The sequence below is a fragment of the Protopterus annectens genome, chromosome 1.part1 (assembly GCF_019279795.1).
Source record: "Protopterus annectens isolate FY-2018-M chromosome 1.part1, PAN1.0, whole genome shotgun sequence".
Classification (NCBI taxonomy): Eukaryota; Metazoa; Chordata; order Ceratodontiformes; family Protopteridae; genus Protopterus; species Protopterus annectens.
Window position 1 is genome coordinate 1,406,797,942 of NC_056726.1, and position 16,958 is coordinate 1,406,814,899.

Below are 16,958 nucleotides of genomic sequence, written 5' to 3' on the forward strand. Positions count from 1 at the left end.
TGCAGTAATTATATGTGTGAAATATGACAGAACTAGAAAGTCTGGAAATATTGGACTTTTTCAAAATTTGTGGGGCATGTACCCTACTTCATGTCATTAATGTTTAAAAAAAATGCTTTGGAGAGGGGAAGAGGGGGCAGAAAGTTAACTAAGTAAAGACATTTTTTCATGCTAGCACTATTTTTGTGGTGTATGGTCTTATTTGCATGCTATTAAGTAAAGTTTTCTCAGTTATTTTTAAGTATAATGGAGACTGTAAACAGGTACTGCTGTTTTTTTTTCTTTCTCACTTCTCTCTTTCGTCTTGTTCAGTTTTAAGCAATATAGGCAATATAATGAAAAAAAGTCTGGTTAAAAGAGCATGACAAAATAAAAATGAACGTGCTTTTTCTGATTCTTGCATGGGGAAATGACTGGATTAAGGACCTTAGATTGATTTAGTAACAAGTTTTAAGAGTAAGCAAGTAAATGAAAAAGAATATTGAAAATTATGAGGCTTTTTTCAAGCAAGTACGTGTATGCTCAGTAGCAATTCTGCAGCTGGTCTTCATGTTCCCATGGAAACAGTTTGATAAAGAGAAACTGGCTGACTTTTTTTGTATCTCCATGAAGACAAACTGATGAAGAGAACCTAGCTACAGGCTGGTGGAGAGTGATTGGCTGAAGATAAAACTGAGAAGAGGAATTGGCTAGGAGATAATGTTCTCTAAAAGCATTCAAGGGCTTTCCCAGCTGGAAGAGATATAAAGAAAAACAAAACCAATTAGCACTTAGTAGAAGCACAGGCTGCACTATGCGTCTTAGCATGTTTAACCTTTCTTTTAGATTAACTCAAGTTTGTGAGTGTGGCTCTCAGTTTGGAACTTTTGCTTCTGTTAGGAGGGTAAAACTTCAGTATTTGAAGAGGTACATAGTTTTGGGTGTTAGTATTAAGTTAGTAGGTTTTAAGGGGTATTGGGGTTGTGTTTGTTTTTTGTTTGAGGGCTTTCTGTAAAGCAAAAAGTTTTGTAAGATGTGACATAGGCTCAAATGGACATGCCAAGAAACAACTGTATAAAAGTTCAACCTGTCAAACACTGTATGCAGGTAACAGAAGCTGTAACTCGACAATTCACAAAAAGGTGTGATACATAAAAGGTGGAAATTAGTTTTTAATGTAATGATGCTTTCTGTAATGTCTTTAAATGTCAACGGTCAAACAGTTAAATACAAAAAAGAAAGAGTAGTGAACTATATTAAAAAATGTAGAGTGCAGATAGCTGTGTTACAAGAGACTCACTTAGAAAATGTGAATTTGATAAAGAAAGGTTTTCAGGATGGTTATTCAGCGGAATACCTGGGACAAAGGAAAAGAGGTGTACACCTATATTAATTGCAAGAGGAGCACCAATAGTGATGGAAGAGGATAAAAAAGATAATGTCAGATTTGTAGCGTTAAGGGGCAATGGGCAAGGGAGGAGGATTAGATTGGCATGTATTTATGTTCCACCTAAAATTGCTGTAATGGAGCATAAGAAAATTCTAGGAGAAATAATCAGTTTTCAACAAGGAATATTACTTCTAGGTGGGGACTGGAATGTGATTTGCAACAATGAAGATGTGTCTGCAGGGCCCAGAAGGGAAAGTATGACAAAGGATGGTAGATTTTTGAAGAAATTTATGAAAATATTTGGGATGGAAGATGTGACTTCAGTAATAGGAGTTTGGAGTGAATTTACAGATTATTCCCCAAGATATAAAAACTGGGCTAGGCTAGACAGAATTTACATTTCACAGAAACATGTGCATTTAGTTGAAGGTCTTGATACGCACCCATTAACTGTTTCAGATCATGTGCCAATAATAACTAAAATAAAACCAACAATAGCTGCCAGTATCCAAGTTTGCAAAATAAAATGAAGCAAGTAACAATTCCAAAAAAATGCGTAGACTCAGGTTTGACCAAAGCATCCAGTATACATATACTTCATTATAAGAACAAGGACATAAGCACTTTCAAAGTTTAAACTGCTTCTTCAGATGTAATACAACACTGAATTAGGCTGCCAGTTAATAGTAAAGTCAATTAAAATGCAACCAATCACAAAATATCCACACTTAAAGGTACCAAGCAGAGCAATTTACCAAATACTAACACCCTAGAAGAAAACAAAAAAAAAATAACTATAATACAATAAGAAATAATAATAATAATAATAAAGATATATACATAAATGCACACACAAAAAATGCTGTCTAAAACAGGGTCTGGCTTTGAGCATGGGTTTAATTGGAACCTTGTTGTTGAGGCCATGACCAAAGTCGCTTCTCAATCTATTAATCCATTTTGCTTCAAGTTGCTCAGTTAAATTTCTTACATCACTTCTACGAATACTTTCATAAACTCTCCCTATAACCATAAACCTGAAGCTATGATCACTTGTAGTCTCTTTGATGTGTCTGGCTAGGGCATTAGTCACTCTGCGATTATTAATATGACATAAATGTTCTTTAACTCTGTCTTTTAAAGCCCTATCTGTCTTACCACTGTAAAAAATTATTTATTAGCATGCAGTGTGCTAAGTACAGAACATGCATCGAATTACAGGTAGCACCAACCTTAAATACATGCCTTCTACACTGATCTGGATGTAAAAAAGATTCTGTACTATCTAAATACAGCGCGCCCACCACAAGGTTTAGTGCAAGTCAGACCACTAATGTCAATATCCTTCTTGGGGTAACATAACTGTCTGTTTAAACAAGAACCCCGGCTGCTCCGCTATTATTTCTTTAATCTCATACTGAGAAGCGACTTTGATCCTGACCTCAATGACAAGGTCCTGATTAAACCCATGCTCAAAGCCAGACCCTGTTTTAGATGGCATTTTTTGTGTGTGCATTTATGTATATAGCTTTATTATTATTTATTATTGTATTGTATTTTTGTTGTTTTTTTTTCCTAGGGTGTTAATATTCTGTATATTGCTCTGCTTGGTACCTTTAAGTGTGGATATTTTGTGATTGGTTGCATTTTAGTTGACTTTACTATTTATTGACAACCTGATTCAGTGTTGTATTACATCTGAAGAAGCAGTTTTAACTGTGAAAGCGCTTATGTCCTTGTTCTTATGATAAAGTGTACAAATACTGGATCCTTTGGTCAAACCTGAGTCTGTGCATTTATTTGGACTAACTAAAATAAAAACACAGGGTAATGAAATAAAAATGAGACACTGGCGCTTTCCCACCTCTCTGTTGAAAAGAGAGGAATTTAAGGAATGGGTAGCGGAAATTATTCAGGAGCTACTAGAGGGAATAGAAATTTCTTCTGAAAATATAGCTAGGGAGTGGGATAAATTAGGGTGGAGTTTAAAAATAGGGTGGAAATAAAAGAAAGGTAGCTATGGGTGAAATGTAACAAGAATTATTTAGCGGGACTGACCAATGTGTAATGTATTGCAGAATAAGGGAAATGTCACAGAACAAGAGGAGGATCAGCAGTGGAATGCTAAGCAGAAAATAAGGGATTGCCTCAATAACATGCACACGTTTAGAAAGATTGCTGTCAAGCAACTGTTTTTTGGTAATAATAGTAGAGCACAAAAACTTTTAGCACAGTGACTCAGGCAACAGAAAGTAGAAAGGGCTGCCACCAAGCTTAGGGAGCCTATAACAAAGAAAGCAACAAAAGATCCTATAGCGGTATTAGAAATATTTCAGAAATTCTATGAAAGTCTGTATAAAGCAGAGAAATATGGAAATCAAGAAAAGATACAAATTGAAATGTTCATGGAAGAATTAAATATGCCATGGTTACAGGTAGATGAGGCTCAATTACTAATGTTTAGGATAGGAGGAGATGAGATAAAAATTGCGATGTATAACCAACCTACAGGAAATACCTCAGGAATAGATGATATTTCTGTGGTAGTTTGGAAGCTAGGAGGGAAAAAACTCATGAAGATCTGGAAGGTTTTGTTTAACAGTATTTTAAGAGGAGAAGGAGTATGAACATCCTGGAAGAAAGCAATGCTAGCTGTAATACTTAAAGAGGATAGAGATTCATTTCAATACTAAACTATGATTTTAAAGTGTTCATGTCTATAATGGCTAAAAGAATGGCAAAAATGATGCCAAAATTGATAGATATGGATCAGTGTGGTTTTGTGGAGGGGAGGCAAACATTTGACAACATTTACAGAACACTGCTGATCCAGTGGGAAGCAGAATGTAAAAGATACCATTGTTGTTGGTGAGTCTTGATGCAGAGAAAGCATTTGACAGAGTAAGCTGGGGCTTTGAGCAGAGCAATGGAAGCATTTGCATTTCCTGAAAAAATTATATGGTTGATTAGGAGGATAAATGAGGGATCGGAGGTGAAAATTAAAGTGGGCGGTGTCCTTTCTGATGATTTCTGCTTGAGCAGAGGAGCCAGGCAGGGGTGTTCTCTTTCCCCTTTGTTTGCATTATATTTAAAATGACTGGCAAAGAAAATAAGGGACTCAGAAATTCAAGGATATATTTGGTATGGTGGTCAAGAAAAGCTGGCTCTATTTGCAAGTGATATTATTTTATACCCGACAAAACCAGAGAGAGACAGGTATACCTTCATATGTTCGACGGCCACATCTTCGAAACTTCTGCTGCAAACTGCAAACCGCGAAATTCCAAAATCGGGAAAACCAAAGCACCAAATTACAAAATCTCGACCCCTTTTTTGACACATGGTAGCACTTGTTTCAGCTGTGGAGCAATCGGAAATGTTAAAATTTGATATTTCGACGTTTAGGGAAGTCGGCATGACAGAGTTCGCCTAAACATATGCATTTGCATATGTTCACATTTGAAGAATGTGCTTTCAAACATATGAAGGTATACCAAGAGGCATTACAGTGTTGTGGAACATTTTGAGACAATTTCATATATTTTCAGTATACAAAATTAATGAAGCTAAAACAAAGGCAGTAGTGGTAAATTATGTACCCACACACAGATTGGTTCAGCAATATCCATATTCATGGGGATGTGATAAAATGAAGTATTTAGGAGTATGGAATAAAAATTATTCTGGTGTGGCAGCTAAGGATATGTGAGAAGAGACTAAAGAAAAAGATAATACAAAAACTGAGAAAATGGGAGCGTTGCTATATAGATAGTACGATACAAGCAGTCAAAATGTTTTTAGTCCCTTTAGTCTTATACACAGTTCAGGCACATTTTTATCAACCAGAGGAGAAGTTGTGGATAGCAATTAATAAAGAGATGAAGGACTTCATCTGGGAGGGGAAGATGGCAAGAGTCAAGTAGGATAAGCTAATTCTTCCAGTAGAACACAGAGGATTGGGGTCTATATGACAATGTTGAAATGGGAAAATAGCAAAGTTACGGAACATTGAATTTTTTCCCAGGGAAAAAAATTCAGTGGGCCGTCTTCGGGACTTTGCCATTTCCTCCACTATGCTGCGATCTCGGAGTTGGTATATTTAAGTAGGGGGGTGTGGGTGGGACAGCCCCTCACATCTGGGAGTGTGGGGGGCAAAGCCCCCTTACTTACATTTGTGTTTAAGTTTTTTTTTTTTATTTTGTCTTTTTTTTTTTTTTTTTTTTTAATGGAGCAGTGAATTTCTTTCCCTGGGAAAAAATTTGCTGTTCCGTTTGTTTGATATTTTGTTGTTTAGATATTATCAGTACAATGAAATAGCATTCGCTATTTTCATTGTACGATAATATAATATAGACGTGAGGATTGGGATTACCCAATTTGAAGGGATATTTTAGAGCTACACATAGGCTCCTACACATAGCACAAGCAAAAAACTATATTTCAAAGTGGAAAGGAATGACACTGAAATGAAGGAAGCTCAAGAAACAAGGAGAGACTGGAATTTTGGATGCAGACCTTTAAGGAGAATAACATTATATCCATAAAATAGCAGAAAGTATTCTAAGATCTAAGCCAACACGAGAATGGAGAAAGGAGATTCTGCAGATAGGGATGACTGTAATTAGGGATATAGATGATAGGCAAGAGGGGGCTGGAATTTATTGGAGAAAACTGGCAAAGGAACCAAGGTATTGGGAGCAAATAACCAGAGAGGGAAAGTTAATAGACTGGGAAGAGGCCAAGAATTTATTTGGACTGCAGGTTACAGAGATTGCCTTCCCTATCTAGGATTGATATCAGAGTACAGGCAAAGAGAAAGAAATAAGGGGGGGGGGGGGTCCTAAACGAAAGACCAGCACTTAGTAGAATCTAGAACAAAGGCTGCCATTAAAAAAGGAATAATTAGTAGACTGTATAAAATGTTGCATGATGACTATAAGAATTAATCAGAGGAGGTTAGAAAGGATTGGGAAGAGAGATTGGATAAGCAGTTCACAAAGAAACAGTGGGAGGATATATGTGTCTCCCCCAAGTATGCAACAAAGTCTAAAAAGTTTAGGATTTTTACTTGGAAATATTTATGGAGATATTTTTATACCCCAAGTAGACTCCAGAGAATTTTTCCTTGGGTAGACCGCAAATGTTGGAGGTGTGACAGGGACGAAAGAAGTACTTGGGAGCATTTTCTGGGAGTGCAGTCATTTGGCGGACTCCCTGCGGGATGCATGTGACGTGGCTGGTGATTATTTTGAGCTGTGATACAGAATCAGAATTATGTTGGCTCCCAAGAAAGCAGTTACTTGAAAATAGAAATCAAAGTCTAAGCCAAGTATATTAGAAGTAGTGATTATAGTCCGAGAGATAAAACAACTTGCATTGAGATCTTTAGAAAAGGGTAGGAGCAAGCTACATAGGAAAATGGAAATTTTGGGAACAATACATATGGAGAGGAATGAGATTTAAAGGAAGGCAGGGCTTAAATGAGCTATGTAATGTTTGACTGAAAATGATTGGGTAGATTATAAATGATGTATAATGTTTGCAGCAGGTGGTGTGTCAATATGGTTTGTGATGTAAAATGCTTGCAACTGGGAGTATGTCAATGTGGTTTGTTTTCATTTATATAAATGTATGATTGCTTATAAGTGATGGTTTAATAAAGATGTTTCTTGTTTGAAGAAAAGGAGCAGTAATTGAATAATTTATGTAGTGTTGCTTAGGCTATATAGCATTATATGTGAAGTATAATGTTTGTTAGTGTTAGTTTGTTAATACAGTTTGATTATTTTTGTATAAATGTAAATTTGCCCTGTGTCACAAGTAGAAATTTAATAAAGGTGTTTTAAAAAAAGATTTTGAACTTGAGCATCTAAGACTGGTTTCTTCTTTATGGCCGAGTATCTCCCAAGTGAGAATTTGACTGGAGAATGACAGCTCCTGGATGGAATCATCCGCAAAGTCTTTCATCTCTGGAAATGACCAGATGTGAACCTCTTTACTACTATCACAGAATCAAAGCTTTCATTCTTCCTAACTCTTGCCAAGCTGTTTGTGGATGCCCTGTCCATTTATTGAAGATTCATACATAACCTTTTCTCCATTTTGCAGAGGATTCTTCACACATCGTGAGAGAAAAGTGCAGAAAGATCTTGATAGTTTCATCTGCCTGTCCAGACTTTAATTTCCATTACTGCATTTTCAAGTGTTTTTTTTTTTTTCTCAGAGTTGGTCTGGCTGCAGAAGTTCAAGTCCCCCTCCACCCAGGTTTGCGAGAGCTTTTTCTGTAAGTCATTCAAAGAGGTTTCCAACCAAAAGTCTGTTTTGAATGCTGAATAATGTTCATAACTTCTACTATCAGTTTGTAGTACATGTTTTTATGGCACCTATGGTAGAAGTAGTGGTGGTATGGAGTTTTGCTAACTTCATCTCCCAAGAATTATTTACTAAATTGTTTGTAAATTTCTTTCAAATTTTACAATGTAACTGCTAAAGTTCCTCAGTTTTATCTTAGGGGGCAGAATTTCTTTAATGCTGTATGCAGTTTCCTGATTTTTATTTGTTGTTCGTCTTCGTTCGTTCGTTGTATCAAGAGAGTAACTGGTATAAATTAACTTTAATAGATGTGTTTAATGAACTTATTTTCATATTTGCAGCAAGTATTTAAAGAATGTCATTTATGGAATGAACTGCAGATGGCACTATATAGTACATTAATGAACGTAATTTTTATATTCACAGCAAATATCTGAAGAAAGTCAGTTAAGGATTGAACTGCAGATGGCACTAGACAGCAAAGACAGTGACATCGAACAGCTCCGGTCACAGCTTCAGACAATACATATTGGGCTTGATACTACCAGTATTGGCAGTGGACCAGGAGATGCTGACATAGATGACGGATTTCCTGGTAAATATTTCAGTGCTTTATTAAATAGCCAGAAACATGAGGATATATCACAGTTCTACATTTCACATAAATAGAAAATGTTGAGAAGTATTCTAGTCCTCTATATTCTATTCAACTTACCAAAACTGTCCAGTCCTCCACCTTTATTTCCCCTACCTTTACCAAACTTACTACTTGCTGTATGTCCCAGACATGTTTATCACATGTTCTCTCTTCCTTCTGCAGATTCCATTTAACCTACCACTCTTTCTGTATGAAATTGCTTAATCATTTTGCTTATAAATAATTAAGCCACCTCCTCCTGTTCGTGTGACCTGATGCGAGTTCTTTAGAATCCATTTTACTTCAATTTACAGACATTTGTGTTTATGTTGCAGTCATGTTTGCTGTGTTTCATTCTTTTGTTGGTAAACACAAGTTCATAGTTTAATTCTTTGTCACTTGAATCTCACTGCCCTGTTTCCGTTATGTTAAGTTACATTAATTATGCCAAGAATTTTATTAAAAAACAGCAATTTCTGTTTACCTTTGCTTGTCAGTTCATTACCTATCCTGTGTAAGCCATATAACTGGGTCTCCAGTTTCAGTCCATTGATTCCCCTTCCTTCACCCATTTAGCTATTCTTTCCACTATGGAGGTGAGAGCCAAGCTTCAGTGGTCCAGGCAAGTTGCTCTTCCACCCATTCATGTCATGAGCGGTGAGCCTTATCTGCTCCTTTGCTCTTTTATGGACATAAGAATCAGGTCCTGCAGACTGTCTTCATTACAACCTGGTATACTTTGTGTTATACAGTGGCAGCTTCCAGTAGGCACATGCATGCATGCTACCCAGAGTCATGTGTTACCTGGGTAGCTGGTACAGCATTTGCAGAGTCACAGGCAGTGAACCTGCACTCCTTTGGGTGTTGCTAGAGTGCAGCAAGCTTAACTGTCACCTTCCCCTATGACCAGAGATTACTCACACCCATCCTTTTGTGTCTAATCCCCTACCTCATTGGCTGTCTTGAGTATGGGTTATCTGTGGTGCCAAAGTGCCAGACACAGTCTAGTAGTTTTGTGTTGCTGGTTTATACTGTAGTGTTCCAGAGTTAATTTCCTAATGTGTTTTATACAACTCATTTTTTTTCTTTTGTCACGAAACAATATCTCCTGTTTTCTGAACTTTTGTTATATCAATGTGACAGTTTTAATTACAGTGTACTGATTATACTGTTTTCTAATGGGGTTGTTCTTCCTTTTTACACTGGTATTTGTACACTTTCCTTCTAACTGTGCTTCCAGTACATATTACTAATGTGTTTTATTCAACTCATTTTTTTCTTTTGTCATGAAAGAATATTTCCTGCTTTCTGAACTTTTATGTAAATGTAACAGTTTTAATTACAGTGTACTGATTATACAATTTTCTAATGGATTGTTCTTCCTTTTGATGCTGTTATTTGTACCCTTTCCTTCTAACTGTGCTTCCAGTTCATATTACTCAGTCACACACATCGGAATCCTTATCATTTTCCTATAAGCGCTCTTCTACTACTGTCAGCATTGCCACTAAGCCCTCCCTTTCACCCCATGATTCTGATTTGGACTCTGAAGACGAAACAATTTGCTCAGATGAACCTTCAGAGACTGATAAGAATACAGGTGACTTGTGAAAATGGGTTGTTACAGCTTGGTCCTTTTTTTCTTTGGCTTTTTTTTATAATGTAAATAACGTAAAATAAATAATAATTCTTGTTTGCAGTAGTATGTGATGAGACCACTAAAACACTGCTCTTCTTAACATGGTGGCTGATGATAAATTTGAGGTGCTCCAACTAAGTAAAAATGGCTTCTAAGTCTGTGCTGTTAAACTAGAATTTGAAGTAAAGTATTAACTGTATTTATATGGCAGTGAAACTTGCGTTCATTTGGCCTGGAGTCTGAGTTGCCCTGCATTTCAAATGAGGATGGGCAAATGTTATGCATGCCTGCATGGTGCATTTCATTAAGTGTTCTGTTTGTTATGCTATGTATAGCTTTGTTTGTGCTGTTGGGTAAGCATTTTTATTTTAATGATTTTCTTCATAATCCACAGGAATTCAACTTCATTGTCCTCTTTCACATGGTTATTGACTTTTGAGGATGGAAATCACGTTTGCTTTGAGTGCAGTTGTCTGAAATATGACAATGTAGTGGTTTTTTGAGTAACATGAGCTTGAAATCCTAATATAATTACTTGATCAGAGTGTATTTCTGATGTCTGTAATTGAACTTATGAGCATGTCATTATGGTACCTTGTTAGCTATAACCTCACTGGTTGTTGCACAACAAAAGGTGGGGCAAGCATTGAAAAGCTGTCTGATGGTGTTAATAGAAATGTGTCCTGTTGTCTTCAGTAAGAAAAAAAAATATGCCAGTGTGTCTTGAATGTTGAAAAGTTTTTCAGTCTGCCACTTGCATTGAAGTCTCAAAATCTTATCATAGTGACGAGTCGTTAGAGTAACCTGTATTTATTTTACTCTCTGTGTATCATGTGTGTTATATAGCTTTTCTACTTCTTGCGGGATAACAAGGAACTATCAATCCAGTGTATACCACACCATAATTTTAAAGTGCTGAAATAAAGGTGCTAGCATGCATAGTAGATTGCTTTGGTCAGATGTTCATCATAAGTATCACAACTGCAGTACAATCTCTTAATCTGTGGGAATTAGCCAAAGGCAGACAACTACCCTTCTTGTGTGACATTCATGACTTCATTGAAGTCAGCAACGCTGGACTCCTTTCCTAGATCAGGTCATTGATTCCAAGCACAGCTTAAAAGGAGAGCTGTCCTACCATTTTCAGTTACTTCTTGCCATAACAATTGATTGATATTTAATCTGCCACTGCAGAGAATAAGTGATCAGTTTGAGAACATCCTCCTCTTATTACAGAACTGGTAAATGTGCTTATAGTTATGATATTGTTTGAAATTTGATTATTTGGTGGATTGCTGTTTTCTGAGGTGCATGATGTTCTTGAAAAAAAATTATTAGAATGTACCTGTAGAAAACTTTTTTCCACTTAAATGTTACCATTTGCAGTGCCTTTTTGTCTAGGGGAGGTGGAACCATCTGGTCTCCATCTGTGAGACCTGGGCTACATTCAGTAAGGAAATGCCTCTCTTATGAGACCAGAATTTACAGGCCTTTCTCTTATATTAAAAAATAGTGCTGGCACAAGAGGTGTGTGTCCTACCCAGTGAAGAACCCTCTACATGTGACTACAAACAGACGTTTTCTGTTAAGAAGGAGCATAGACACTGGAGAAAATGCAAGCCAAAGAATTTAGTGGTGAAAGAATGAATCGGAAAGGAGTGAGAGGCCATCAAAATCTTGCCAGTTCTGCATATGTCAGATCTGGTGAGTAATAGTTTTGTCCACTCCCAGTCCCACATAATTTTTTTGACTACACTGATCCTCCCATACACCTATGTAGGTCTTTGGCCAAGTAAGTGAAACCTCCAGGCCAGACCCATTTCCATGCGACCATAACAAATATTCTTAGCAAATTTCTCCCACACCATCAGATTTATCCTAGCAGCACGCAGACATTTTTAGTCTGCCTCATTGTCCTGTGGTCTGTCTGTTGGAACCATTCTGTTTGTTGAATACTTAGCACTGGATTTTTCTCACTTTAGGACCCAGGGAATCCATATTTCTCCATACTTTGACAGTTGTTTGACTTTAGCCACCTGAGTGGGAAAAATACAAATAGTGTTCTGAGTTACTCTCTTCATTGCCCAACCAGCTTGTGGCTGTCTCTGAATCTGCACAATCTGAGTTTTATTAGAGGGAAGTATATAAATCTTCATGGGAGTCCTGCTGGACATAGAAAAAAAAACAAGCTGTTCATTATAAAGGACAAGGCCATCCATCTTTTCAGACTTGAACCAGAGGACAATCACATCATCCTGGATGTTTTTGAAGGTCTTTTGCTGTGCCTGTAAGACTTCAACCTGATGCTACCATTGGCCAAGATGTACACTTAAAAGATGTAGCAGTATCACAAAATGTGCAGCATTAACCCTGTTGCCCACAGTAAAAATTGTTACATGTAATCTTCCCCCAGTCAAGAAGGAATTTAGGAGGTGTTCATAAAAGTGTAGGGGATGCCTTTTGTAGTCCCTAAACTCTGACCACATGTACCTCAGGTCTCAGCTTGTGCCCTCATACCAGTCACACAAGAACCAAGGCAGGTTGAGTCCCTCCATTACAGAAAATACATAACCTACAAGAGAGGATTTCCCTCATTCCAATCTTAAGTACATTCAAGACAGACTGGCAGTCATGGACACCAAAAGCATTTTCAGACAGTACCATGGTAATAGGGGTTACTCATTCATACCAGCTGTGCAAGCTATCATTGGCAACCTTGGACATTACCTTTCAGCTAAGCTTCCACCTGTAGGCCCTCCTACATTCCCTCCAGCAGGAATACAGTGGCAGACAAGTTTGAGCAGGTCCCATATCCAACAGTCATATATGAATGCCTGATCCAAACACTTTCCAATGCCTGGAGGGAAATGGCAGGGGTGTGCTGTCAGTTGAAGAAAGTCTTTTCAAGATATCTATACAGAGAAACATGGACAGTGAATGCCTTGTCCTCTACCTGGGTGGGGATCACCTGTAAACTTTCTCACCCTTTCCCTTTTCTACATGGTGTTGCATAAAATAAGAAGAGACAAATTAAGACTCATTTCAGAGGCCACTCTGTGGCTTAGGTAATTGAGGCTGTTCTTGTGGGTCACTGTTGCAGTCATAATATTAGGGTTGTATGCAGCAGGCTGAGTCCAACATCTAATCTGACATTGAGTGGAGCAACTCTTCTGCCTGTGGGCAGACTGACTTCACCTTACCTTAGGCATCTTCTTGTATCTTGTGTATAAATGGCATCTGCCCACACTATATTTAATTCTCTGCATGTCATGCTAATGACTGCATCAAGAACGTGCATCTCAGTCTGACTTTGGTCTAAGCCTGTAACTAAAAAACTGGAGCAGGTAGGTACTCCATTGGGGAAGTTTTTCTAACCATATTATCACAAAATTCTGTTGTAGTTATCCTGTTGACATTTTGCTGTAACAGATGCCATTTGAGCAAATGCCATTTATAGAGGTGTAGGGCATGCTCCAGAGAAAATTAACAGGTGTGCTTGCAGGCATCAGATTGTTTATAGCAGTTATGCTGACCAGTGTGTGTAATGTCTAGGTCTAGAGTGTGATATCTGTAATTTTTGGATTTGCCAGAGATTTCATCCAGAACCTGTTAAGAGAATGAAGGGAGCTTTCCCTGACCAAAAAAGAGACTAGCAGCCTTCTTAGGCCAGTTTACCATGTTGAAAAATTGCAAAATCAGGATGGCAGAGATGCCGCTTCAAAAAAGACAAAAGCAGGTAAGCAAGTTTCAAAGGATAAGTCAGAATAGACCTTTGAACTACTAGATCCAAGGGCATTAGTCCTGTGAAGGCATTCAGACCGCTCCTGGTCTTGATGCCTATTACATATGATTCCTAAGACCACTATGCTGTTATTCAATAACACTTCCCAATGAGATCACTGTGACACCACTTAATTATAAATGAAGGGAAGGCTGGGTTCCCCATGGCCCTTGTTGAAGAGAATGTTCATGCCAAAAAGATGTCAAGACCCAGGAAGGTATCCTCCTTGGGTTCGTAAACTTTGGTTCTGCAGTTCCTACGATTCCAAGCAAGTCAGTTGCCTTTAACCCTAGCCAGCCTCCTTCCAAGGATTGGGCTATTTGGCTCATGGTTTCCTTCAGTTGTTTTAGAACAGCTCTTTATGCTTTATGCTTGAAGTCCCTCCACGCAAATGTAAGACAGAAGTCTCCCTTGTGAGAGACTGATGATTTAAACCCGGAGGAGAAAATGTAGTACAAGTCACAGAAGTTTTTCCCCTTGCCTATGACACAGTGTGAGTACTTTGGCCCCTGCCCGACCCCAGAGGACCTGCTATTTGGGTATATTATTTATGAGGGGAGCATTTCCAGTGGCAATTTCACAAGGCATCTGCTTTCCAGATTAGGTACCAGGCCCTTCTGGGGCTGGACCTCCAAACCTGTAGTTGTTCCTTCAGCCCAAGAAGCAGTCTTAGATACCTTTGAAGTGATTTCCCTAGAGGAGTGCACCCACCTCACCCAACCTAAACATTTTTATTGCTTTTGTAGTGTACAGGACCCTATTACGGTTTTGTAGAAATGTTTTATAGTAGACACTGATAGTGTCTACCTGAAATCTTGTAGTGGAGTAAAACTGGCTCAAAGATGCAGGAGTCTTCCAAATGACAGAGAGAGCAGATTGCTTGAGAGATATGAGAAGAAAGTGTTTACTTCACTAACCCAGATCCACGATTTGAAATAGCAGGAACATGTCCTCAGGCAAATGTAGAATATTTTATCAGGGAGTGCAGGATAAGGGCTTGAGGGATTCTGTTATCAGCCACGTCTACACTGCTTTACAGATGTGAACGTATGAACTTAAAATGTGGGTACGATGCTATGGATGCCACATCCAGAGCTCCTTCTATGGAGTTAGTGGTCAGAAGACATTCTTGACCGAGGACTCAGTCCCTGCCCAAAGATGTGAAGATAACTCCTTAATGCCCCCTTAGATAATGAATCATTGTTTGAGGCCCTTTTCTACAACACTTTCAAAAGATTGGGGGATAAAGGGAAACCCACGAGATTGGCAATGCACATTTCACTACCCCCGTTCCAAAATACAATAAGAAGTACCCCTCCAAGCAAGCCCTTTACTATTAGAAGTAGGACCGAGGGAAAATAGATCAATGGTAAGAAGGCTGTAGAGAAGAGAAAATGGCAACAAAAAGAAAGCTGGAGGCCTAAGTGTCCCCAGGGCCCAGGCACCAGCAAGAACGACTTCTTCAGCCTCCACTCTCCCCTCACCCTTTCCCATCTCTTGCTTTGCACTGAGACATGAAGATGGTTGACCTGCTGCTGTCAGCATTGGACAGACATAACCTCAGATCAGTTCTGCAAATGATCTTCAGTATTTATAAACTTCAGCTTCTGGTCAGATATGGGAATGCCCTATTTGGCCTTGTCCTAGCAGATGTGTTAACACAGGAACTATAGAATGTGTCCTCTCTGGCCAGGAGATATTGATTACTGGGTCTTCCTGACGTGCAGAAGCCCTCAATTGACATGATTTCCAGAGTCTTTGCATCATCTCAAGCTGATGGATGTCCAGTGATTGACTTCTGGACATCAGGATGTAAGTAGGGCATCCATCGGCGCCATTGTCAGTTCTTTCTAGCCATGCAGTCTGATGCAGTTAATGTGTGTTTTATATGCTTACAGTCTGCCATTTGGCTTATGTTTCCAGAGATTCTGTCCTTCCAGACAGATTAGTACCCCGCTGAGGAAATTTTTTCTCTAATTAATGTCCAAAAAAGTAAATAACGGTTTGTCCTGTGTTAGATAAATTCCACATAAAGGATTTTCACTCGTTTTGTTTGTTTTGCTTATGGCTTCATCACAACATCTGTAGTTGTTCTGATTGTGCTAAATTTCATGCAAAATCCTTAAACATAGGGGCGAGGTACTTGAAGAAACATATGGAGGCTGCTACACCCAGGGGATTTTGTTTTTCTTTCAACAAAATGTCTGGCCCCAGTGGTAACACACTGCAGGACCAGGTTCATCCATATTTACTCATACTTGGATGATCATCTGATTCAGGGATGGACCCTGGTGGAGAAGCAGAAGACACTAGAGTATACTCTAGATCATCTCAGCAGACTGGCTTCTCCCTTTGTGAGCAGATGTCCAACCAGTGCCTAGCCAGAAACTTAGTGTTCTTGAGGGCTTTACCGTATATCAAGAAAAATGAAGCTTATCTGTTACAGGAGCAATCAGAATCCCTGACTGCCTTCTTATTGGACATGTCAGAAATGTCCTTGCTAATGGATGGACAGTTCTTGAGCAACCTACAACATATGTTATCCACCATCCATGTGGTGCCCTGGCAAGATTGTACATCAGAAAACTTGCAGTGTGGTTTCTGAAGAATACTTGAGACCAGCAGTCTCAATCCATGAAGTGCATTGTATCAGTCTTATCTTTTATAAGAACTGAAGTGAAATGGTAGTGCAGAAACTGATAAAGAACAAGGCCATGCCCTTCATAGAGTAGATCCCTAATCGGTCCCTGACCACTGAAGCTTTGGATATAGTCTGGAGTGCCTTCATCTTGGACTTAAAGATGTGGGGAACCTGGAGTGCCAGGGAGGAAGAATTGCATATAAATGTCAGTGAAATGCTTGTTTTTACTTAGTCCCTCAAAGCCTTCAAGGTATGCTGGAAGACTGGGACACTGTCATCACATATGGGAAGGGGGCATACTATCTCAGCACTTTAGGTTAGCTATGTAGGCCTGCGAGCTGGAACTTAATTCCATTATGCTCCTAAAAGAAACTTGCATGCCATTAAAGGAGACTTCCATGGTAGATCAGTTGAACAGGACTTCAAATCTGCAGTAGTGGAAACTAGATGAATAAAACTTACTGGACCTCTTGAACCAATGGTTGTGTAACAAAAACAGACACTTCTGTTTCTCCATGCAACAGACAGTTAAGGAAATTTCACTTCAGAGCACCAAACAAATTAGTTTTGTTATGAATGCCT

At 38.6% G+C, this 16,958-nt stretch overlaps 1 protein-coding gene across 1 annotated transcript in view; it reads left to right on the forward strand.

Moving 5' to 3' along the window:
* The window catches only part of ROCK2 (Rho associated coiled-coil containing protein kinase 2), a gene marked incomplete in the record, with an annotated part of 2,656,097 nt that overhangs the window by 1,976,746 nt on the left and 662,393 nt on the right, over positions 1-16,958 (forward strand). The window contains 2 exon segments of the mRNA XM_044082273.1: positions 8,105-8,273; positions 9,745-9,915. Of these exon segments, the coding sequence (XP_043938208.1) occupies positions 8,105-8,273; positions 9,745-9,915 (340 nt within the window).